The sequence below is a fragment of the Hemiscyllium ocellatum genome, chromosome 6, assembly GCF_020745735.1.
Source record: "Hemiscyllium ocellatum isolate sHemOce1 chromosome 6, sHemOce1.pat.X.cur, whole genome shotgun sequence".
Taxonomy (NCBI): domain Eukaryota; kingdom Metazoa; phylum Chordata; class Chondrichthyes; order Orectolobiformes; family Hemiscylliidae; genus Hemiscyllium; species Hemiscyllium ocellatum.
Window position 1 is genome coordinate 77,869,210 of NC_083406.1, and position 26,806 is coordinate 77,896,015.

The 26,806-nt window shown below is 39.9% G+C and overlaps 1 protein-coding gene across 1 annotated transcript in view; it reads left to right on the forward strand.

Annotated features, from left to right (window-relative positions):
• Nucleotides 1-18,027, forward strand: part of LOC132816762 (protein THEM6-like) — a 34,546-nt gene extending 16,519 nt beyond the window's left edge. Inside the window, exons 2-4 of the mRNA XM_060826685.1 lie at nucleotides 294-372; nucleotides 5,595-5,727; nucleotides 15,482-18,027. Coding sequence (XP_060682668.1) covers nucleotides 294-372; nucleotides 5,595-5,727; nucleotides 15,482-15,709 — 440 coding nt within the window. The 3' untranslated portion in view covers nucleotides 15,710-18,027. The remainder of the gene's footprint in view (nucleotides 1-293; nucleotides 373-5,594; nucleotides 5,728-15,481) is intronic.
• The last annotated feature ends 8,779 nt before the right edge of the window (nucleotides 18,028-26,806 follow it).

The window sequence follows — 26,806 nt, forward strand, 5'->3', positions numbered from 1 at the left end:
GATAAAATCTGGATGACAAAGGAAGATCATAAGAATCTCTCAAATAATGTTAGGAGTGTGTCCCTTCTACAGTGCATCCTATAATGTTCTGCTCACTACACTTGCTGCAAGTGTAATAACAATGTAAGTAAGAATTTTGAGGTCATTTGTTGTTTTTCATAGATATTTTAATAACTCTTGGGAGCTGCAATTTTCATATTGTTGTTGTATATATTTATGTATGTTAGTAATTTATTGGGGTTGACATGTCCTTTTCTAACACTGTTATGATTATGCTACTCTCTGTATTCTAGGTGTTGTGCTCTTCCAAGACATAGATTTTCTGGGCCATATGAATAATTCTCGATACTTGCGGGAGTGTGATTTTGCCAGGTATTTATCATTTTTGTTAAATTAAGTGGGATTGTCGGCATTTAAGATACTATTAAGATCACAATATGCATATGTGTTAGTGAACATAGAAGAACCTTTTTATTGTTGAATGACTGCAGTCAAAGTTGTGCAGTGGGTGCTGGATTCTCTTTCGCAGGCACCATATAGTTGGTATGACAGATCTATATGTATAAAACATTTTGCCATCCATGATTAATAACATAACTCTTCTGCTGCCGGTCTGCAAGATCTTAACAGAATTATTAACTAATTCCTGAGAGTTGTGATTAGGTTTAGCCTGTATAACTGATACTTTTTTCTAACATTATTTTAATTTCTCATTCTGAGGAAAATAGCTTGAAAAATGCACTGTTGAAACTTTGGCAGTTAATTATTGATGAAATTAAATTGAAATCAAGTCTCTTTATACACTGCGATGTTGGCCATTAAGATTATATATGATGTTCATATGGGTAATCATCCCTGTTTGGAATAGCAATAATGAACAGCACTAACTTGCTCACAATTTGACACCAATGAGAAAGCTCACTTTAGCTGTCACAAGATACTTAGTACAGAAAATTGAAAATATCACAGTTGTGTTCTTCAGCGATTGTAGTTCAGGCACTTTATTTGAACATTGTAGAGGAAAGATTAATTTAAATGTAACCATGTCACATGTATTCTCAAGAGTGTGCATGCTGAGTTTGGCTGCTTGAATTGAGAACTGAAAATGTGTTGCTGGTTAAAGCGCAGCAGGTCAGGCAGCATCCAAGGAACAGGAAATTCGACGTTTCGGGCAAAAGCCCTTCAGCTCCGATCTCCAGCTTCTTGCTTGAATTGAGAAGTCTACATCAGCACTAACAGCCTGCATCTTGATTGCTTAGCTTGCCTTAATAAAAGTATTAATAATTGAAGCCAATATTTCTTGATGACAATAAACCCTCATGATTATCATACATTTTATCTTAGATCATTTATAGTAATTGCCATTCGCTTTAAATTTGACAAAATGGTGACTAGTCTTCAAGGTCAGTGTGATAAGCATTTCCTTATTGAACATGCTTTCTGTATAAGCCTTATTAACCAAATGAAACATTGTTTTAAATAAACAATATTTTTACTTGTCTTCAATTTTTAGTGTTCTCTTTCCACAGATAGTTAACCATTTTTATAATACTTTGTGTCACAAGCTTGATTTTGTACTTCATTTTTTTTCATCTTGTTTTTTAGTTATGTCAACCAGAGTAGCATGATTGATTAACTAATCATTACTTAGTGATGATTTTGCAATAAAATTACTTCAAATATATCTTAATTGTTTTGCTGTTTTGTCCTTGGCTAACTAAATATGACAGCTGACTCAGCAATTGTAACTCAGCCAGATTTACTTTTCTATATTCAGTTATCATTAACCATATTATGTGCATTGCATTTAAATTAGTGGGCTTGCTATTTCAAATTCCAGGGCACTGTTCCATGTTCTGGTTAAAAATGCTATGTTTGCCTGAAATGTATTTTGTTTGGTAATTGCAATAGCTGAAAGAGGTACCCATAAGGTTTTTCTGATTTCTTTCCCTTTCCCTTCATTTACAGTTCATCCGTATCACCAGCATGCAATGTCTGGCTCGTATTGCAAAATGTGTCTAATTTATTTTACTTCTGAGTTATTATAGCTTTCGCAGGTTAAACCACAGATATATTAAAGCCAAATTAGGAAGTGTGCTGTGTTGAAGTTTAAATGTAGTGTGCTGCATCATATTGGAAGGAAGCCAGTTTAAGCTTGCAATTTCCTATCATTCTAGTCGTGACATGAGATAGACACAAATTATTTGCAAACAGATTACCCACATAGTCAAAAGGAAAATCAAAAGGTATGTAAATCTTTAGGATGGAGATCAAGAAGAGTTCTCAAACTATTCGGCAAGAAATGCAGAAGTTGGATAAAAAACACATTTAAAATAAAGGCAAAGAATGAAAAATACAAAAAAAATGCTCAAAATTCTCAAGCGATAAGCTTGACGTAGGAAGTTTTTGGTTGCATTAGAGGCAGGGATAAAAGAAATTATCGTGTAATTTGGGAAAATGACAGTGGTTCAATAAACATTTTGGGCTGAATCTTACCATTTTTGGCTAAGTCACTGCTGAAGGAAGGTTGTATTCCATGAGGTTTCTTTCCTCTCTCCAAAATATTCCATGTGACCGTGGATGCATGGAGACTGCTCAAACGTTACTGTCTTATAAAGCTTTTGTACCAGATTGCCTGATAAGGTAGAAGGAATCATTATATTTATATTTCAGCATTGTCATTAATTATTACTGTTTAATTATGCATTGCCAGGTTTAAAATAGTCTGTTCCCTGGTTGGGCCCAAAGCATATTGTTCAAAGAAAATTTTCTGAACGCACTCTATATACTCATCCTTCAGGTTCCCTTTGCCAATTTAGTTTGTCCAACTTATATAAGAATTACATTTCCCACGATTATAATAATACATTTCTTACAAGCATTTATTGATTTATACATTGTCCTACATTGTAGCTTCTGTTGGGGGTCCGTAATCCACTCCCGTCAGTGACATCTTTGCTGTTTCTTATGATAACCCCAGCAGATTCTACATTTGATCCTCTGAACTAAAGTTGATTCTGACAACCATTTTAATCACGTTTTATAACAGAACCATCTCATCTTTTCCTTTCTCTCTGTGCTTTAGAGTTGATTAACAGTGGAAAGAAAACAAATTGTCAATGAAGCAGGAGGGTCTAGAGTGAGTAGAAGGTATTAACACGAATGAGAAAGAAAAGCTTGAGGCCAAGACAGAAATCAAAGTACACAATAAGCAGACATAGTAGTGTAGCTACATGTTAGGGAATAATTAGTCTTTCAGATCATTGACAATGGCATGGTTCCTTGCTTAATTTCTGACCTCATTTCTAATACAAAGGAAAAGCAAAACCAGAGAGTCAGCCTCCCTGTGATGACCAAATTATGCTGGTACAGATAAAATCAAAATTGAGAGAGGTGATAGTGTGTTGGTACAGTCACTGGATAAATAATACAGAGATACATGTACAAGTCATTCTGCTATAATGTATGTTTTGTTACGCGAATTCGTTGTAACGTGAGTGACGATTTGGGGACACTATGTTTCTAGAGTGCAGACTTTTAAAATGTGTGTTGGCTGTAATGTGATTTCATCACCACTTCTTTAAGCACTGTTTCCAAAGCACGATTTTTCTATAATGTGGGATTGCTCAAGAACGCAACTACCGGATTACAGGAGAACTATCTGTATTGTTTTGGAGACTCTGATTTGAATCCCACCACGTCAAATGGTATAATTTGAAAAACCTGGATGATGGCTGTGAGCCATTGCCAATTGTCATAAATACTCATCTGGTTCACTGATATCCTACTCATCTACTCCCTTCACTTTATTCTTTCTTTTCTTTCTGTGCTTTTTTTAAAATGTCTCCATTTATCATGGTACCTTCCCTTCTTTTAACAACTTCGCCAGAAGGTGTCTTCTTCCAGCCTACGCCCAACAATCAGGTGGCTTCCAGTGTCGTGGGATGATGGTATGGGCCTGACAGGGCAGTCTCCAATTGTGACAGTCTACCGGCATGGTGTTCTTGTCCCAGCATGGAGATCTCATCCAGTCATGGATGTCTTCTTATCTTTCAGGTATTCCACCAGCCTGGCATGAAGGTCTATTCCTCCCACAGAGGTCTTATCTTTACCTAGAGGTCTCAATCCTGTTTCGGAGGCAGCCTCTGGGTTTTTCAATGGTCCAACATGGCGGTCTCAGCCTGGCCCTGTGTGGCGGCTTTGGCCGGGCTTGCCAGTGTACTCTGAACCCAGGAGTCATTAATTGAACTGTGATGAACTTTTACTTCTTTTTCTTCTTAGTTATGATTTTCTGTCATTAAGTTAGGCGCTGTCGTATGGCGACTAATAAAACATTTTATCTCTGTAATAATACATGTGACAATAAATTGCTATTCTATTCTAATATGCTTTATGGAAAATCATTGCCATCCATACCTAGTCTGGCCTACATATGAGTGCAGAACTTCTGCATTGTGGTTGATTCTTACCGATGCACTAGAAAAAAACAACAGCAGACTCAGCCCTATCATCTTCACCAGCATCTGGGAGATAATGCCAACATTGGGAGAATTGTCTCATAAACCAATCAAACAACAGCCTGAAATAGGACTCCTTAGCACCTTGCAAGCCCCCCAGCATCTGGAAGAACAAGGCAGCAGGTACATAGGAACACTACTACCTGCGGCATTCCCTTCAAGGATCCTTCCTAAATTAGAAATAAGTTACCACTCCTTGGGTCAAAATTCTGGAATCCTTCCTTCATGGACTGTGGATCTATTTACACCAAATTGAGTTCAGCACTTCAAGAGGACAGCTCACAGCCACCTTCTCAAGGACAAACACAGATGGGTAATAAATGCTGGCCCAGGCACTGATGCCTACTTCTGTAAATGAATAAATAAATGACTCAATCACAAATGATTTGACAGTTCATTCCTGATTTGTGATGTGCATGCCATGTACACAATTTATGTTTTGTATTTTGGTGACCAAGGGATGGTTCATTGAACAGTGTTGTGGTTCTGTTCGCTGAGCTGGGAATTTGTGTTGCAGACGTTTTGTCCCCTGTCTAGGTGACATCCTCACTGCTTGGGAGCCTCCTGTGAAGCGCTGTGTGTTGTTTCCTCCGGCATTTATAGTGGTCACAGGAGGCTCCCAAGTACTGAGGATATCACCTAGACAGGGGACGAAACATCTGTAACACAAGTTCCCAGCTTGGCGAACAGAACCACAACAACGAGCACCCGAGCTCAAATCTTCTCACAAACTTTGAATTGAACAGTGTTGATTGTCAGTTATAATTTTAGACGAGCCATCAAACTAATAGTATTGCAATATTTTCTCTCAAAATTTATGATCTCCAGAGATAAAATGTAGCTGCTTTGTCAATTGAATTTCTCACAAAATTGAATTGTCCATCAAATATATGCATTGGCTCTTTTTCCTGATTTGGTCAGGTTTTACTTCCGAAACTAAGATTCAAAGATTGTTTTAAACTGTTCCTTTGAAATAAATCAGATTTACATCCAAGTATTTGTTTCAGAACTTTGTACACTTATGAATAATCCTGAATTGGTTTCCACATCCACCCTTATATTGTATATATTTTCCAGATTCTCACTCTATATCCGCAATGGTATATTCCATGTAACAAGAAAGTTAAAAGCTAATATGGTGCTTGGTGCCGCAACAATACGATACAGACGATCTCTGAATTTATTTGAACAGTTCAAGATTCGATCCAGGGTAAGTTGGTACTTTCTGTTCATGATGGTATAGTAAAGAATATTCACTCAAAGTGGTTAAGTTGTATTGTATTTGTTGCTTAAGGTAAATCGGATGATACGCTATGTCGCAACATCTTTGAGCAGAAAATGCACTAAACATCAAGCAGCCGACTCACTGTGCCTTGCTCTTGTAGAGTTGGCTTTTATAGCATGTGATGCTCAGCAGTTCATCTGTATTCAGCAACTGCTACATTGGCAGGTGCTTAATCCCATACCATGCACAGTTTACTCGAAGATGCAGATGTGTTTAAACTGACCTGATCTTTTAATCACACAGCTTTTGTATTCAAGCAAACAGATCAGTGGTAAGTTAACTGCTGTGTAATAAAAGTATTTCCAGATTGGATGGTGCTCTTAAATTCCAGCACCAGGTCAGGGAAAAGAAAAGCATTAAATAGCAATTTTTCTTAAATTGAGACCTTTAATGCCTTGTAGTATGATATCTAAAGTATGATGAATGTGCATAAAATTTATATCGATAAAATTAAATTCATTTTGTGATCCATGGAGTAGTGGGACTAGAGAAAGGCAGTGTATTCACTCTTTCCAACAATAGGCGACAAGTTTGGAGGACATCATCGACATCTGATGAGGAGTTCAATAACATGGTGTAATGAAATCCTCCATATTGATATCCATTTTCTTTCAACTGAGCCAGTCAATGTTCTCTGTGAAATGTAACTTCAAATAACTCTCAGGTCCAAGAGTTGTTAGGTGTCAATATTCAATTCTTACTGCAAAATGGGCTGGGCTTATTGCAAGGTTTTTATTAGGTCACTTGAGACATTTCAATGGTCACTGAACAGGAATTCAGACAAGATATACAGAGACTGAAAGTCAGTGAATTTGTGAGGGGGAAAAAGAGAGTAAACGTGTGTTGGTGTTGATTTTTTGTTGTGCTCAGAGAATGTATCTGAACCACACGTGCTCTGTGTAGGATCCTCAGCGAGAAGTCAAAAGCACTTGAATAGCTTTATGTAACTGAGGCTCAGGGAAGTCTTTTGAGAAAGAGAAGCAATCTCCATGCAGAAATAATTTGTTGAGCTGCAATGCAGAAATAGCATAATGAAACTAATCGTTATTGAAAAACTTAAGTTGTACCTATGCAGTTTTTAGAATCCATGGAAGCATAAACCCAGGATAAAATGGTGATCAACTAGAACAGGAGCAGTTGTTGAGAGTGAGTTTCTCAGGGTCAGATTGGCAAAAGTGAAGAATCATAACTCTTTGTGAAATTTAATAAAATATGATGACCCACCATTTCATGAACATTTATGGGGAGAGTTGCTGAGATATCCATGAAAATTTATCCTGAATGCATTTGTTATTTGATGTATGCTGTGAAGTGTTTGACTACAGTATATTATCTATGTTTACCACATATGTTAATTCTGGGAGTTAGAAGTAAATTGTATTTTTATTGTAGATTGCATTACTGTTCTAACTTGCAAAATATTGTTGTTCAAAACTGGAATCTGTGCTTTGATCTCATGGTAGCTCCACTGGATTTCACCTTTTGTCTACTTTAAAGATAAGAGGTTACTGATCTCTAACCAGACCATAATGTAATTTGATGGTATTTTCCCAAATCATAACTTCAATTTGCCAGTGTGGTCAGGAATCACAGAAATAGTCAAGTCTAAAAGTTATAAGGGTATGGATTTATTTCCACTAAACTGCAAGTTAAGGCTCACTGGTTCCATTTTGAACCGTTTTTATCCATTTCCAAGGATTTATAGTTTTTTTAAGTGGAATGAGATCTACCTGTAATGTTCATACAGGTAGATTTCCATCACTGAAAGAAAGCAGCGCAAAAGTTCTTATTGTTATATTTTCGACAGCCTGCTAAGATAAGCAAATTCACCTTCCTGACTGAGGCTATATCATACTAAATAGAATGCCTGATTTGTGTTAGATTAGGTGTAAAGTTATCCTATGACCAATAATTTCAAATGAACCATCTCTCAAAATTTCTTTCCATTTCACAACTACTTCACAATAACTAAATTGATATAAAAATAATTGCAGATGCTGGAAATCAGAAATAAAACAGAAATTGCTGGAAAAACTCAGCTCTGGCAGTACCTTTCATAGAGTCACAGTCACACAGCATGGAAACAGACCCTTTGGTCCAACCAGTCCACACCGAACTTGTTCTCAAAGTAAACTAGACCCATTTTCCTACATCTGTCCCATATCCCTCCAAACCTTTCCTATTCATGAACTTACCCATGTCTCTTAAATGTTGTAACTCTTTATACATCCACCACTTTCTTTGGCAGTTCATCCCACAAACAAACCACTCTGTGTAAAAAAAAAAAGTTGCCCCTCATGTTCTTTTTAAATCTTTCTCCTCTCACCTAACCGTGGATAAAAGCAAAGTTAACATTTCAGGTCCAGTGACCTTCCTTCAGAACTAAATTGATATAATTCTTTTTTAACTTAATTTCAAAATGTCTGTTGAAAATATCTTTTAGAAAGAAAGGCATCACAGAAACTGAAGTTAAACAGTGAAATTTTATTGTGGTCCCAATTTTGTCAAATATGCTTATGCAGTGGAAGCTGTTCTCAGAACTGGCTCAACTTTACATGTCATTGATCGTACTGCACAACAAACTTACCAATAATGGAGTTACTGCATTTGTACTTGAGTTGTACATTCATAACTTAGACAGTCTGGCTGGATGTTAGGCTGAGGTTTTCACAGGCCACAAATGTCCGCAATTTTAGGGAGTACTTCTAAACACAAGGACGATCAATGCTGGTTCAGTTTTTTAAAATCTGAGATGTTTTTTGTTGGGCCACAGATCAGCCATGATCTCACAGACTGGTGGAACAAGCTCGAAGGGTTGAATGGCCTACTCTTTTTCCAATGTTCCTATAAAATGTTCTGTCATTGGGGAAATTGATTATTTTCCATCCACTGGCAGACCAAGCAGCAATTATCACCAGGTTCAATCTTTAGTGTTGCTACCAGTGATGCTTTACATTTTCTGAAAACGCCAATACAGAATAATTTCATAGCCTCTGGTTGTACGGGCTGTAACCATACCAACAGAATGTGGCATCGAGCTTCAGTATTTCTGCTCCTTCTCCTTTCCAGATATCTACTCATTTGCACACTAGCTCACTACATATTTTTCATCCTGTATATTCAGCTGCCTATTCTTGTTGAGTACTCCTCAGCTTGTTCAGAAACTCAGAATGCTTTTTTGTTGAAGTGTTTTGCAGCTTTCACTCATGGCTATCAGTGTCTTATTTTCATTAAACTGACTGCTCTAATTATTTCTTAGGCCACATGTTCACCTGCCTACCTAATCAATACTTACACCTACTCATACCCTCTTTGGAAGAGCAAAACAAAAACACTATGGCAGAACACTAAAAAATAGGATTACGATAGATAGCTGTAACATTTTGAAAGAAGAAGGCAAGACCAGGCAAGAAATCAAGAAAGGGAGAGTCAATGAGAAGTAAAGGAGGACAATGGTTATCACCAAAATTAACTCTGTAGCTTTAACACAATAGTAATCACTGCTTCTTCACCTTTACAGTAGAATAATAGCTCATGCATTGTGCAGTCTCACCCTGGTAAAAATGTGTCACCATCTCTCCAAGGCAACTAGGGATGGGCAATAAATGCTGGCCCAGCCCAGCAATGTCCACATCATGTTAATGATTTTTAAAAAAAATGTAACATCATCTGAACATTACCACTGGACCTTCACCAATAATTTTGTAAAACCGTAATCAGCCTACAGCCTGGATGACTCAACACTGAGTTCTCCAATTTCAAATAGATTTCCTTTCCAACCCTCAAATCCCTTTCCAGCCTCCTCAAACACATTGTAAGTTATGTTTACACTGCTGCTGTGTTCAAGTAGTAGGGAAATCTGTCTGTAGATGTGCCAACATTGGGAGAAGTGTACAATGTAAAATTTGGCTAGCAACAAATTGCTGATTGCTTTGTATAGTTGTGACTAATTGTAGACGACCAAGGCCATCAGCGTAAGAACAACTATCTGATTGGCTCCTGTGCAGCTGAACATCTTGTGAGTGCGCAGAATACTGGCAGAAGCCTTTTTCAGACCCAGAATATCCTTGCAGGAGTTTCTCATGGCAGTGTCCTATATCCAACCATTCTTCAGCACTGACATGTCCTCTATCATGAAGTCAGAAATAGGCATTTTGGCTGACTACAAGGGGCAGATGGGGTGAGAGTCTTAACTACTAGAGTTATATGTCGACAATTTATTGTTGTTTAACTATAGTTAGAATCTATTTATCTATAATAAATAACAGTTCTTGTTAAGTACAGAAACTGGCCTGTGTTTTCTGTTTCCTGGGTGTCTCTGACAGGTATATTGGGGACTTTGTGTATTTTAATAAAATTGTTTAGCTTTTGTGATGACTGGAAAGTGAGGATCTGATTCCAGTGTGCCACCCCAGTGAGTGTGGCAGTCTTCTCATATTACTATTCATGATTATCTTTTGACTTTTTAATAAATATTCTAACAGTATTCATTTAATTACATCTACTCTTTACTTGCAATGATACCTGAACAATTTCAACATTTTGTGAAAAAGTCATTTAAGAATAGCATGGAAAGAGGAGATGGTTTTCTTAATGACAAAGAGGCAAACATATAAGGTGGCGAAAGAAGTGCCAATAAAGAAGTAGCAAGTGGAAAACTAAAAGATAGGGTTTATTTACCGTTATGGTCACTTTATTGTTGGACCTTATGACCTTTCTCCTGACTTCTTTAATGTTGTTCAGTTTGAAAGAATAAAGATTAGGTCTACAGCTAGCATTTTTAAACTTGAGTAAATATATTGCAAGGGAATGAAGACAGAAATATGTTGCTGTCACTTCACTGTTACACTGTTACTAGGTTCTAATCCTGGAGACCACCCATAACGGACTTCGGGAGTACTAACACAACGAGGCTGCTGGAGCACTATTTCTTTCTTACAATGGCACTCTACTGCAAGCACTCCAGGTTTTGCTATTTGTGGTTAGGCCACCAGGAGAGTTAGTCTTGAAGATTGCTTTCTTTTACATTTATTCTACTAATACATCCTTAGCAAATAGTTTGAGAGATGATTTTCTTTTTGCTTTTCAACATCCCATGGAATTTTGAGCAATATGTACGTATTGTATCGTTTCTTGGTACAAAAATATTTGTACATGAAGGAATGTCAGTTAGCGAGGAAAATTCTAGGGAAGGTGAAGATTTTCTCAGAAGGATAGAACATTATATAACTGTGTGCACAGCCTTGTTTAACCTGTTTGTTCTCAAGTTCCACCATGCTTTCCTTATCAGTTCTCATTTCATTGTTTGCTACTCTTTGGCTCTGCAGTGAAGCACATTTACACAATTGAATTAACAATGATATCTTGACAGTGCAAGACAATAACTTGCTATGAAGCTATACTTCAAACAAAAGTTTCAGATTAATGCAGCGATAATCTTGACAAGATTTCCCTTCAAAGTGTTAATCCATCATGTACTTCAAAGGCTATGAAGTGCTTTGGGGAGATTTTGTCGCAGTGAAAGATTAGATTTTAATGCAACTGATTCATTCCTTGTGTTTTAAAAAATTAATTCGCCTGTTCCTACAAATGAGTCCCTTTAGCTTTAATATAAATACGTAAGGCACAAGTGAGGAATCCGGACCCGTTGGCAATCAGCAATTTCTGGGAGCTCAGGCTTTAGAGGACCAGGTCTTTAAAGACTGCAGCACATTGGCTTCTGGTGGGAGCAGTCTAACCCAGCTAGCTTTCTGGCAGCATGATGGGCAGCATTGAGGAGGTGATGTGGGAGCAAGCATGCTGGTTACCAATGGAGAGCATGCTGGTTACCAATGTGTTAACCTCATTAGCTGCAAATGTGTTGCTGGTCAAAGCACAGCAGGCCAGGCAGCATCTCAGGAATAGAGAATTCGATTATTCCTGATGAAGGGCTTATGCTCAAAACGTCGAATTCTCTATTCCTGAGATGCTGCCTGGCCTGCTGTGCTTTGACCAGCAACACATTTGCAGCTGTGATCTCCAGCATCTGCAGACCTCACTTTTTACTCGAAGATGTTAACCTCATTATGCAAGTTCTTTTGTGGAGGTCCAGTGGAAATTATCATCATCTAAGATAGACTGCAGAGTGCTGATACCTTGTGACAGATTGCCATGCAAGGTATCTCTAAACTTTCAGCCACAGAACAGCAATTCCTTAACAACCTAATTAATAAATTGTATAATTGCATGAGTGCCAAAAGAAATTTGCTTTTGAAGATTGGTGCCGCAAGTTAGTATTTCTATTTTTCAATGATTTCCACTGTTCCCTCACTGCTACTAACTTTGCATTAGATGTTTCATGAGCAGACCCTGTTAATGCTCTCCGTGCACAGAGTGATGATCCCTGAGGGGATGCTTCAGGACGATGGAGTGCATGATGGTGGTTCTGAAGTGACTGCTTTTCTGCCTCAGGTGCACAGCAGGGAAATGGGTGATGAATGGTGCTGACAGTAGCTGATAGCTAACTACCCTATTCAATTTTGGATTGTCATTAAGCTGGTTGCATAACTCCTGTATTACAGGGATCCAGAAAAGAAGGGCCCTAGAGAAATTATTGTTTGAATTTTAAGAGAATTGAAGGGTTTAATTTAAAGGGGTGAGTGATGAAAGAGTTCAAAGATGTGCTGTGTTCTTCCTGTACTGTGGAAAGTAAGGCAGTTTCAGTGCTCAGGAGTAGAACATGTGCACAACATGTCTCCAGCTGAGTTCCTGGAAGCCTGAGTTTCAGAGTGCGAGCAACAACTGGGAACATGATGGAGCATGTGTGAGGCTGAGTGTATTGTGGGTAAGTATGAGGAAATCAGTATTGCTGCAGCCTTGCCAACTCCAACATTAGTTGCTCTTGATGAGCCTATGATCTCTAGTGTTGTTTGCTCCATTAAATTAAGGGCTTTGATATTATCCAGTCATCTGAGTATTGCTTCTTGTAAGACATTTTGTTTCCTGCAGAAACAGAAGGATATGTTTATTTAAAGTGTATTGCAAAGTCATAAGTTTATAGTTACCTGATGACCGGGAGCAAAATAAGATTATTAGTAGGAGAGCTTGGTGTTCAGTAGAAAGAAAATGGCTGGACGTGAAGTTAGAGAACAACTATCAGAGAAGTTTTGCAGTTGCTACCAGGTCAGAACATAATGATGTTTGTGACTGCTGTATAGGTATGATTAGAATGAGTTCAATGTCATCTTGCGATTGGTGGAGAAGGACATGGGGAGGAAAATCTTTGGACTTCTGAGGAAGTGACGTAGTGTATAATGGAGAAATTAGAGGTCATAAAAGAGAGGCCATCATCATTTATTCTTACTTTCCCTGGTCCATCTGATTTACCCTGGATGTCAATAACAGCAGGATGTACTCTAAGTTGTTTAATGAAGCAAAGTAGATAACAAAATAATGCAAAAAAATCTTACACACACAATGCTCACAATTTAGTTTATTTGGACTTCTGAGGATCAGACTGAAACAGATAATCAAACTATATTCAAGCTCTAATACCATCCAGTCTTCAGCAGTTTGATCACTGACAACCATTAGAAACATGTCCTTTTCCACAGCTGGTTTAATCAATTAACTCATTAGACTTCTTAAGAACCTTCATGAATAGTTTAGTGCCTTTAGAAACAAAGGAGAGAAGAAAAATGGCTTATTGACAAGCAGCAAGGTGTCTTCTGACATAGCAAGACAAAGATAAACCAGTTTTGTTTTGGGGAAACAATGGAACAATGCAGAAGGTCAATGGATGTGTAGATTTCTTTCAGCGAGAGAGAAATAGTCCTAAAAGGAGCAATATTGTTGAGCAGTCTTCAAAACAGGATAGAAAAAAAGATGTCTTGGCTTCATGTGAGTGAGAGAAAAACTCCAGAAACATAAGGCTGTAGAAGAGAAGATTAAATAATCCTTATAAGAATTAAGTAATCTGTGTTAGCAGGTTATCTTGAGGATTCAGGAAAAGACATCAACTAAATAAATGGAATTGAGTGAATGCAGAAGCTGTGCTCACTGACTAAAGAACTTTTAAAGTGGGAAATAGGGTGATCCATCACCAAGGTTTGAGTATGTGTAAGGTTGTTGTTGTAGCCAAAAGGGTGAATCTTAATTTCTGGTATCTATAATAAGAGCCTTTCAATTAAATCTTGTCCAGCATAAACTTATTTGTTGTTTTACTTTTGTACGTAATAAAGAACATCAAAATTTATTAATGGTACATGCACAACCTCTTGTAAATATGTTTAGTGCCTGACCACAATGGCAAACAAATTGCAAATATACAATTTATGGTCTATCAAGCCATGTTTCACTTTGTATCTGGCTTGTCCGGTATTACAATCAACTGTGTTAGAAGTGTATCTCGTTCTGAAGCACACATCTTCAGCGTTAGTGTTAGATGTTGTCAGGCCCAAAGGTTTTGCTCTTTCCATTGTGCACACTGTTAAATGTTTGCGTCTGAGGCTCTGCGATGGATCATCCATGTTCAGCATTTTCTTTTGCACTCTGGTAATGTGCTCCGCGTTTGTTGAAGATGGGGATATTTTTGGAGGCTCCTTTCTCTTCAGTAATTTTATTGGGTACCACTATTCTTGACTGGATATGGCATAACGAGAGGACTTTGAGCTGATCTGTTGGTTGTTTGTATGCTGCTTTCACAGTACAGCATGCTTCCCCAGGTCAGGACTTCATTTTTAGTTACCTATGCTCTATTTGATATTTACAATGTAGGAAAATGTCTTAAGGTGCTTAATTGAAAAAAAATCAGTTATTAGTTGTTTTATTTTATTGCATATCCATAAATTATGTGTAGAAAAATCAAACATTTGCTGAAGTATAAAACTTTGATGCTATTACATTAAAAGAAATATACAACCAATAGGAGTGTACAGATGAAGAAAATAATTGTTCATCTGTAAGTTGTCCTGGTGACTGAAATCATACTATGTGGTAAATCCTCATTAGAACTAGGGACAGTGGATAAAATCACAATGATCCAGTACAGAAGGAAGCTTTTTGGCTCATTGTATCTCTGCTGATTTTTTAAAAAGTTATTCAATTAATCCCACTTTGCTTTTTCCTGATAGCCCACTATTTCCCCCCACAAGCATTTATCTAATTGTCTTTTTAATATTATTATTATTAAAATAATATTAGTGAATCTCCTTCCACCATTCTTTCAAGTACTGTTTTGCAGACCACAAAAACTAGTTACATAGATTAATATTTCCTCATGTCACTTATGGTTCATTTGTCAATCACCTTAAATCTGGAAACAGCTATTCCTTATTTACTATACCAAAATCATTCATGCCAAATTTTTACAAAGACTGCACTATTCTGCAGTTTTTGGAAATTAACATTGATTTTATATAGGCTTCACATTTCTGAAGGTGCTGGGATCAAAATTCTGACTAGAAATATGAAGCTTGTTACTAATGGAACATGGAGCAAAATGGCAATCTGAATGTGATTACTACTCCTCAGAATATACAGGCCTTAACATCAGTAGGGCTGAACTAGAGCTTCGATGTCATAGTTCTGTCTTTGCCTTGCATTCCTGGAAGCATAATTCCAGGCTGGTTTGTGTAATCAGAGTAATTGTGGCAAAATACGAACTATTTTATTCATTAAATGTTTATTCCCTCTCCAACAGATTCTTTGCTGGGATGAAAAGGCGTTCTATGTCGAGCAGGAGTTCATCTCTTGCAGGGACAGCTTTGTGTGTGCCACCATGTTATGTCGACAGAATGTGTTGTACAGCACCCCAGACAAGTTGCTGCAGACCTTATGTAAGAGGAAAGTGGAATGCCCAGATTTTCCAGAAGAGCTACAACTGTGGATCAAATATAACCTTGCCAGCAGTGCAAAGCTGAAAGCATAAAGATAACAGCAAACTGTCAAGAAACAGGAACGCTGGAGATCCATGGCAATAGTGTCTCACTGGAATTTCAACATTCAGCTTGACGCTTTATTTTATTTAAGCGCCTCATCAAATGTTTATTTTGTGTTTCAAGGAAAAAAAAATATTATTACTGTTATGAGGTTTACATTATAAATTAATGACATTAGAGGGTACATCTTTAGAACCTGTAAAGTTAATATATTGCTGTTGTGAGATCCTTATTGTTGGAAGAAAAAAACACAACTAGCTTCAGTAAATACTATTAATCATCTTCTGGATGTTTGATGAAGATCTCCGTCAATATATATTAAAATAACTACGTCCCCAAGTCGTAGCTCAAAGTTCAGAGTAATTCTTTTCATGATGCCTGTCATTAATGTCATGATATCATGTTCCATTCCCAAAATGGTCAGCCTAATTCCAATTGGTAAGGAGGGGGTTTGCTGGTACTTAATTCAGGCCTAAATACACCACCATGTCTGATGAACTGCCTAATTTAATGTACAGAAAAACCTTTTAAATGATCACCCAGTACTTCCATGTAAAGCAGGTGAGTGATTGTTTAAAGGTGCAAATCAAATTTGTAGGACTCGGATATAATTTCAATGCACAATGTGCTCATTGCATTGTACCAGATAAAGTTAGGACTAACGAGTAACATCTCTTAAAGGGATCCCGAAGAATGATCAAGAAAAAGAAAAATATTTAATTTTCATATTAAAGAAAACGATTTTCAGGAACCAGGAGAAACAGGGCCAAGATGAAATCTGTGCTCAGAACTGATGAAAGACAGGATTGTATAGGACACACACACAATATTATTACAAATCTTGTCCCACTGATTAGTAGTTGTAAAGTTCCTGCTAAGACTATCAATTTTAATTATTGAAGACAAGAACATTTATGTGACAACTCAGAATCATGCGTACACTTCACCATGTGATTCATGTAAAGCAAAAGCTAAGAATTTCCTCACTGTTAACCTCAAAGGGTTAGTTCGATTGAACTACTACACAACAGTAATGAAAAAGAAAACAGAATTTGAGTGCAGCAAAATGTCTTTCTCATGGATCAAAATGGGAATGATGAAGAGAAGGCTACACAGGAGCTGTGAAACTGCACCAAACCATGCCTGCACCCCACCAGCTCTAGTATTCCAGATATTCTGAGCAACAGCACAGAAAAACATCACATATAATAAACACCCCAGGGATTACCATTGACCAGAAATTTAGCTGGACCAACCACATTAAACATGGCAGCCACAAGAGCAGGTCAGAGATTGGGAATCCTGCAGTAAGTAGCTCAAGTCCTGTATTCCCAATGTCTGCCCATCGTCTACAAGGCAGGTTAGGAGTATGATGGAATACCCTCAAATTGACTGTATAGGTGTAGCTCCAACAACACTCGAGACGCTTGACGACATTCAGAACAAATGGCGTGCTTCATTGATTATCCCATCCATCACCTTCAGTATCCATACCTTTCACCACTGATGCACAGTGGCAGGAATGGTTACAATTTTATAAGATGCACTGCACCAACATGGCCATGCTCCTTGGTATCTTTAAGGAAATGAGTGATGATCTAGCCAGCGATGCCCACAACACAAGGCCAATAAATGAGCAAAGTGAATGGTGGGGCAAGCTAATGAGGTGGTTTTGCCTCAGGGTTAATGGGGCTTACAGAAATGCTTCAAAAGGAGAATCTTTAAGCAACATCTCATTTTGATGCAGAAACTAGGCCATTGTCCAGTTTGATCAGTGACTGAAAAAAACCCCATTAGTTTGTAATAATTGAAAGGACATCTAGTCCGCCCCTTCACTGCTGGCTCTCTGCAAGATCAACTGACCTTTTCCCTATAGTTCTTCAAATACTCTCTCTTCAGACGATTAAGCAATTTGAAAGCCATGATTGAACTCGCTTCTGTTGTATTCTAAGACAATGCATTCCAGATTCCAACCACTTACTGTATAAAATAAAGTTTTCCTAGATTTTAATGTTCTGCTAATGGGAATAGATACTTTAGATCTACTGTGTTCTGGCTGTTGTGTTATGTCTTACAGCTGGTATGTAAGTATAGCTTTAACAGACATGCCGAAGATATCATCACTATCATAGCATGTGACCTGAGTACAAAGGTCTCAGGCTCCACCTCAACTCTAGACACTTGAAGCATGATGTGCTGATGGAAGCATGCTACTCTTTGCAAGTAAAAAGTTTAATGTTAGCCTGGACATGAACCTGCCTGTGAATGTAATATTTATGTATGTCAGTGAGCTGTAATAAATATCTGTTGGATCCTAAAATACCCCTGTCAACATCTTCATGATCACTGATGGAAGAATAAATAGCTCCATGCATGTCAAATACATGTCTGGAAGTTAGGTGCGGTGCATCTCATCTCTTAACCAGGTAAAATCTATCCAAGGATTAAGTTCTTTGTGTTATGCAATACCCATCACTTGCCTTGATTGGTAGCACTGAAGTATCATTCAAAATGCTTAACACCTCTAGGTTGGAGGCAGTTTGTTTGATTTTTACCCCTGCATGGGGACTCATTGATCACCTTCAACATTGGCAACATGTGGCTGCAATTGATCTTGTGAGAGTCAGTTAATTAAATCACTAGAGTGAGAAGCAGAATGATCCCCAAATTCACTGTGGTAATTCATGGAGACCTGCCTCCGAGCTTCATGCCAAACTCGCAGAATGGTTTCCCTAAAGCCATTTTTAACCAATTTTCTTTCTCTCTAATAGAGGGATGCCTATGGTCCTTTGTGGATTATGACTAATGACTATACACAAACCATAGGGCACATTGTGGCAATTCATCAATTCTTTTCTAACAACTTCCTCCCTTTACCTCTACCTCTAATAGATTTATCAAAATTTCCCCCAGCTACATAATAGAAACACCAAAGCCACTGATATCACAGCCTGTCACAACATTTTTTTATATATTTGCTCATGGAATGTGGGTATGGTCGACAATGGCAGCACTTATTTTCCATCCCAAATTACACAGAGGGCAGATTGCATTGTGGCTGGAGTCACATGTAGGTCAGGTATGGATGGCAGATTTCCTTCCCTAAAGGATATTAGTGAATCAGATGGGTTTTTGCTGCAGTCAACAGTTGCCATTCAGCTAGCTTTTTGATACAGTTTTCAAAAAAATTCAAATTTCACCATCTGCCATTGTGAAACCCATGTGCTCAGACCATTTGCTTGGCGTTTTGGATTAATTATCCAAAATAATTACCATAATGTCACTGACTCCCTGAACTTCACTTTCTAATCATACATTCTATTTCTGTCCTTGCTGGTGGGACAGCTTTTGACCCTGTCTCTGCATAAAAACACTTGAGTTCTGAAGGAAGCTAGTTTTTTTTTCTCCACACCAGTTTGCTGCAAGCTGTTGCCCTTAACTAGTAAGAAATGTTGCAATTCTCCTGTGAAGAAGCAAAGGCACCTGGAGAAAAGCAATTGAAGAACATTAAATCCTGACAAACTAAAAACATCATCTCAGTAAACCATGTGAACTGGTGTAATTGAATTGTAGTTCCTGGTTTTATTTTCCTTTTACCTATGTACTATTGGTATTTGACTGGCTACCTGATATGTAGAAGTCTTCAAAGAGTTTAAGCTTTTAACTAGTAGATCCGTACAATGATAATTCATGGCTGTTTCTTGTGTTTCAAACTTACTCATTTGTAAGAAATAGTAATTCTTGTTAAATGCAGGAACCTGGTCAGTGTTTTCTGTTCACTTGATTCCGTTAAAGAGGTCAGTCAGGGACTTTGTGAGATTTGATTAAATCATTAAAGCTTATGGCAACTGTCTGTAGTGGAACTTGAGAATCAGCACACTTTCCCAAATACAAGTACAAGAAATTAAGGGCTCATCTAAGATTATTTTAGAAAAGAGACAGAGGATTTGGGAGTGATATTAATAGGTGTTAAACAAAATATCAAATTTGAGCTGCAAATTGCAAAGGTTTCCCTGGAGCTGACCAATTCTTTGCTGGCAGTCTTAAGTTAACTTCCAAAAACCAGGTTTGGGTGGTTTTTCATGCTAAAAACGATTTAAAGGATGGACAGATTAGCTGCAGGTAAGATGTTTCCCCTGGATGGTGAGACTGGAATCAGGGCATGATTTAAAGAAAAGTTAAGCCACTTAAATCTGAGATTCAAGAGAATTTTTTTTACTGATAGGATGATGAATCTTTGGAATTTCTACCAACACAGTTCTGTGGAAGCTGTCTTTGAGTATAATTAAGGTAGAGATTTGTTAGATTTCTAATTATAAGTGGGTAAAAGGTATTGAAATGTTTGATCAGCTATGACCATAGTGAATGTAGGGCATGCTGAACAAGCTGAATGGCTGACACTGGTTCCAATGTTCCTTACCAGTATAATCTGTCAGATAAGTCACTTTACCACTCTTCCTAACTACCTTTAATTGCACTTCCAGGGGTTCAGCTTGGAAAAGCAACAATACAAAATTCATCACATGCTTCAAACAGTCTACTTGTAGAATGTTTATCCATCCATTCTTTTATTTTTGTTTGTGAAATTTCAAAGGCTATTGTGGGACCCAACATGCTCTTATAAGTCTTTCGAGAAGCATGGGCATGTAATCAAACATTGAGGATTTGTTTTTGTTCCAAAAACTTCTCCCTTATTAATTTTGATGGGTTTCTAATCTCATGACTGTAAATCACTTCAAATGGACTAAATAAAGTAGAAATTCTGACATATAGCAGATATTACGAAAACAAATCTTTTGTCACAGTCCTGTGGATACTTGTGACAGTACGCCTAAATCATAGTTTTGAGAGTTAGATGCTAACTTTTCAAAGTGCCCTGTGTTTGCAGGTAATATGCATTTGACTTAATTCTTTTATGTCCAATTTGCTCATGATATCCTGGAAAAGGTTCGACATGAACTTAGAATCCTGATCAGATTGTATCTCAATTTGCATATTGTAACAAATAAAAAAAAGTGAACTTTTCCACTACTCCCTTAGCTGCAATAGTCATTATTTCAAGAATAGCTTCTGCAAATACAGTTGTTATATCCATAACCTAAGTATATACTGATAATTCATTTCATTTTCAGTATGCTCCTTCACAATCTACTAACACCTAACTAAATGGTTCTTCAAAAACTGTAAGGGTATCAAAGCGTGTGGTTTAATTATATGTTGCTTTCCTAGTACCTGACATGTATGACATGTTTTACAGAACTGCATTATATTTTTATGGAAGTCTTGGTCATGTAAAATAGCTGTTTATCAATGCTCGTGTTTCACATATTCCAATAAACCCTGGTAAAGGGTTGCTTTACAGATTGGAGGCCTGTGATGAATCGTGTACCACAGGGATTGGTGCTGGGTTCTCTGCTTTTTGTCATTTATGTAAATTATTCCATGCATTCACAACTCTCTATGAAAAGAACCTACCTCTGACATCTCCTTTATACCTTCCTCCTAATATCTTCAAACTATGACTCCTCGTATCAGTCAATCCTGCCCTGGAGAAAAGTTTCTGGCTATTGACTCTATCTATTCCTCTCATTATTTTGTACACCTCAATCAGGTATCTTCTCTTCCTTCTTCTCTCCAGAGAGAAAAGTCTGAGCTTATTCGACCTTTCTTCATAAGGCAAGCCCTCCAGTCCAGGTAGCATCCTGGTAAACCTTCTTTGCACCCTCTCCAAAGCTTCTGTATTTTTCCTATAGTAGGGCAACCAGAACTGGACACAGTATTCCAAGTGTGGTCTCACCAGGGACTTGTAGAGCTGCAGCAAAACCTCGCGGCTCTTAAACTTGATACCCCTGTTAATGAAAGCCAAAACACCATATGCTTTCGTAACAACCCTATCCACTTGGGTGGCAACTTTGAGGGATCGATGTACTTGCACACCCAAATCCCACTGTTCCTTCACACTGCCAAGAATCCTGCCTTTAATCCTATATTCAGCATTCAAGTTCAACCTTCCAAAATGCATCACTTCGCATTTATCCAGGTTGAACTCCATCTGTCATTTCTGTCTATGTCACATTGCAGCCTGCAGTCACCCTCTATACTATCGACTACACCTCCAACCTTTGAGACATCTGCAAATTTACTAACCCACCCCTCAACCTCCTTGTCCAAGTCATTTATAAAACTACAAAAAGCAGAGGCCCAAAAACAGAGCCCTGCGGGACCCCACTCAACACTGACCTCCATGCAGAATACTTTCCATCTACAACCACTCTCTGCCTTCTGTCAACCAGCCAATTCTGAATCCAGACAGCCAAATCTCCCTGTATCCCATACTTCCTGACTTTATGAATGAGCCTACTATGGGGAACATTATCAAATGACTTGCTGAAGTCCATATACACCACATTCACTGCTCGACCTGTCTCATCACCTCAAAGAACTCAATAAGATTTGTGAGGCATGACTTGCCCCTCACAAAGCCATGCTGACTGCCTTTAATCACACTATGCTTTGCCAAATAGTCATAAATCCTATCCCTCAGAATTCTTTCCAAAAATTTGCTGACCACAGACGTAAAACTGACTGGTCTGTAATTGCCAGGGATTTCCCTATTACCCTTCTTGAAAAGAGGAACAACATTCACCTCCTTCCAATCCTCAGGTATGACTCCCGTGGAGAGTGAGGAGGCAAATATCCTCGCCAACGGCTTAGCAACCCCCTTTCTCTCTTCCCAGAGCAGCCTAAGATAAATCCCCAAGGCCAGACCAGATTTATCAATCTTAATGTTTTCCAAAATTTCCAGCACGTTAACTTCATCAATCTCGATCCAGTCAAGACTGTATCCCAGCTCCTCTAAGTTTTCATTCACAACAAGTTCCCTTTCCTTAGTGAAAACCTAAGCAAAACACTCATTTAGGGCTTCCCCTATCTGCTCAGACTCCACGCACAAGTTCCCTCTGCTATCCATGATCGGCCTTACCTTCTCCCTGATCATTCTCTTATTCCTCACGTATGAGGAAAATGCCTTTGGGTTCTCCCTAATCCTTCTTGCTAAGCCTTTTTCGTGCCCCCTCCTGGCTCTCCTCAGCCCATTTGAGCTCCTTTCTAGCAAGCCTGTAATCCTCGAAAGCTGGGATAGATACTTGCTTCCTCCACCTTACGTAAGTTGCCTTCTTCCTTTTGACGAGAAGCTCCTCTGTTCTCGACATCCAAGGTTCCTTAAATCTTACCCCTTTTTACTGGTCTCAGAGGAACAAATTTGTGCATCACTTGCAACAACTGCTCCTTAAATAGTCTCATGTCTGCTGTGCCCTCTCTGTGGATCAATTGCTCCTAGTCTGTACTTCCCAACTCCTGTCTGACAGCGTCATAATTTCCTTTTCCCCAATTAAATATCTTCTCTCGGTAACTGCACCTTTCACTCTCCAAGGCTATGGTAAATGTGAGGCAGTTGTGATCACTTTCACCAAAGTGCTCTCCCACCAAGAGATCTGATACCTGTCCTGGCTCGTTGTTGAGCACCAAATCCAAAATGGCCTCTTCCCTCATCTACATACTGAGTAATGAAATCCTCCTGAACACACCTGACAAAAACGGCTCCATCCAAACCATCTGCACTTACAAGGTTCCAGTCGATATTGGGAAAGTTTAAATCACCCATAACAACAACCCTGCTACTTCCGTACTTTTCCAGAATCTGCCCACCTAGGAGATCTTTAATCTCTCTACTACTATAAGGTGGTCTGTAGAAAACCCCCAATGAGGTGGCTGTTCTCTTGCAGTTCCTAATCGCCTCCGCGCCTACTTCTTCGACCAAGACTCTCGCTAACCCTCTAATGACCCCTTCTCCCGCCTCCAACATAGCCCATCCACCTGGACGCCCCGTGGTGGCCTCTTACCCGCCCTCGATCTCTTCATAGCCAACTGCCGCCACGACATCAACCGCCTCAACCTCTCCACCCCTCTCACCCACTCCAACCTCTCATCCTCGGAACGTGCAGCCCTCCACTCCAATCCCAACTTACCATCAAACCGGCAGACAAGGGAGGCACGGTAGTAGTTTGGCGCACTGACCTTTACACAGCTGAGGCTAAACGCCAGCTCGCGGACACCTCCTCCTACTGCCCCCGTGACCATGACCCCACCTCTCATCACCAAACTATCATCTCCCAGACCATCCATAACCTCATCACCTCAGGGGATCTCCCATCCACCACCTCCAACCTCATAGTCCCACAACCCCGCACCGCCCGTTTCCACCTCCTGCCCAAAATCCACAAACCTGACTGCCCCGGCCGACCCATTATCTCAGCCTGCTCCTGCCCCACCGAACTCATCTCTGCATACCTCGACACGGTCCTGTCCCCCTTAGTCCAAGAACTCCCCACCTACGTTCGGGACACCACCCATGCCCTCCACCTCCTCCATGATTTTCGCTTCCTCGGTCCCCAACGCCTTATCTTCACCATGGACGTCCAGTCCCTGTACACCTCCATTCCCCATCATGAAGGACTCAAAGCCCTCCGCATCTTCCTTTCCCGGCGTACCAACAAGTACCCTTCCACTGACACCCTTCTTCGACTGACTGAACTGGTCCTCACCCTGAATAACTTCTCTTTCCAATCCTCCCACTTCCTCCAAACCAAAGGAGTTGCCATGGGCACCTGCATGGGCCCCAGCTATGCCTGCCTCTTCGTAGGATATGTGGAACAGTCCATCATCCGCAACTACACTGGCACCTCCCCACCTTTTCCTCCGCGACATCGATGACTGTATCGGCGCTACCTCGTGCTCCCACAAGGAGGTGGAACAGTTCATCAACTTTACCGACACCTTCCACCCGACCTCAAATTCACCTGGACCGTCCCAGACTCCTCCCTCCCTTCCATTTTTATCTCGGGTGACCGAATCAACATAGACATTTACAATAAACCGACTGACTCCCACAGCTACCTAGACTACATCTCCTCCCACCCTGCCCCCTGTAAAAACGCCATCCCATATTCCCAATTCCTTCGTCTCCGCCGCATCTGCTCCCAGGAGGGCCAGTTCCAATACCATTCAGCCCACATGGCCTTCTTCTTCAAGGACCGCAGTTTCCCCACAGACGTGATCGACGATGCCCTCCACCGCATCGCCTCCACTTCCCTCTCCTCCGCCCTTGAGCCCCACCCCTCCAACTGCCACCAGGACAGAACTCCACTGGTTCTCACCTACCACCCCATCAACCTCCATATACAGCGTATGATCTGCCGTCATTTCCGCCACCTCCAAACGGACCCCACCACCAGGGATATATTTCCCTCCCCTCCCCTATCAGCGTTCCGAAAAGACCACTCCCCTCCATGACCCCCTCGACAGGTCCACACCCCCCACCAACCCAACCTCCACACCCGGCACCTTCCCCTGCAACCGCAAGAAATGCAAAACTTGCACGCACACCTCCTCCCTTACTTCTCTCCAAGGCCCCAAGGGATCCTTCCATATCCGCCACAAATTCACCTGCACCTCCACATACATCATCTATTGCATCCACTGCACCCGATGTGGCCTTCTCTATATTGGGGAGACAGGCCGTCTATTTGCAGAACACTTCAGAGAACACCTCTGGGACACCCGGACCAACCAACCCAACCACCCCGTGTCTCAACACTTCAACTCCCTCTCCCACTCCACCAAGGACATGCAGGTCCTTGGACTCCTCTATCGCCAGACCGTAACAACACGACGGTTGGAGGAAGAGCGCCTCATCTTCCGCCTAGGAACCCTCCAACCACAAAGGATGAACTCAGATTTCTCCAGTTTCATTTCCCTACCCCCCACCTTGTCTCAGTCAAATGCCTCGAACTCAGCACCGCCTTCCTAACCTGCAAACTTCTTCCTGACCTCTCCGCCCCACCCCACTCCGGCCTATCACCTTCACCTTGACCTCCTTCCACCTATTGCATCTCCAACACCCCTCCCCCAAGTCCCTCCTCCCTACCTTTTATCTTAGCCTGCTGGACTTTCCTCATTCCTGAAGAAGGGCTTATGTCCGAAACGTCGAATCTCCTGTTCCTTGGATGCTGCCTGACCTGCGCTGCTTTTCCAGCAACACATTTTCAGCGCTAATTTCCACCAATACTGACTCAGTAGACAAACCTTCCTCAACAACCTTCGCTTCTGTAGTTGTGACGCATTCTCTGATTAGTAATGCTACACCCCCTCCTCTTTTTCCACCCTCCCTGTTCTTTTTAAATGTTCCAAACCCTGGAACATCAAGCAACCTTTCCTGCCTGTGAAACCCATGTCTCCGTTATGGCCACAACATCATAGCCCCAAGTACTGATCCATGCTCTAAGTTTGCCACTCTTATTTCAGACACTCCTTGCCTTAAAAACAGACACACTTTACCTGATCCCTTTGTTTCATCGCATAAGAAACCTTTCTGATAGAGTCATTACATTGTCATTGCTCCATCTGCAACTGACCCTAGGTTGGGGCTTTTTTCCCTGGAATGTCAGATGCCGAGGGGTGACATTATAGAAGTTTGTAAAATCATGAAGGGCATGGAAAAGAGGCATAGATTTAAGGTGAGAGGAAAAAAAATTAAAAAGGACCTAAGGGGTACCTTTTTCATGTAGAGGGTGGTGTGCATATAGAACAAACTGCCAGAGGAAGTGATTGAGGCTGCTACCATTACAACTTTTAAAAGACATCTGGGATGGGTACACGAATAGGAAGGGTTGAGAGGGATATGGGCCAAATGCTGGCAAACAAGCCTAGATCAAATTGGGATATCTGGTCAATGTGGACAGGTTGGACCAAAGGGTCTGTTTCTGTGCTGTATGATCTCTGACTATATACTATGCAACAGTAATTTCATGCACCACTTGCAATTTCTCCATATGGTATCTGGTTGGACCATTGTTTGATGAACAATTCTTTGTCTGCAGGTCTGTGAAATGTCTCCACTTCCTCATCAGCATTCAGTTTTTAAGATGATAACACTCAGAACTTCTGTCTGACTCAGCCTCAATGTGAGCTGTTTGTGCCAACTTAATGGATCTGCTTCTTCAGCCTCAATGAATGAAGATATGCCAAAC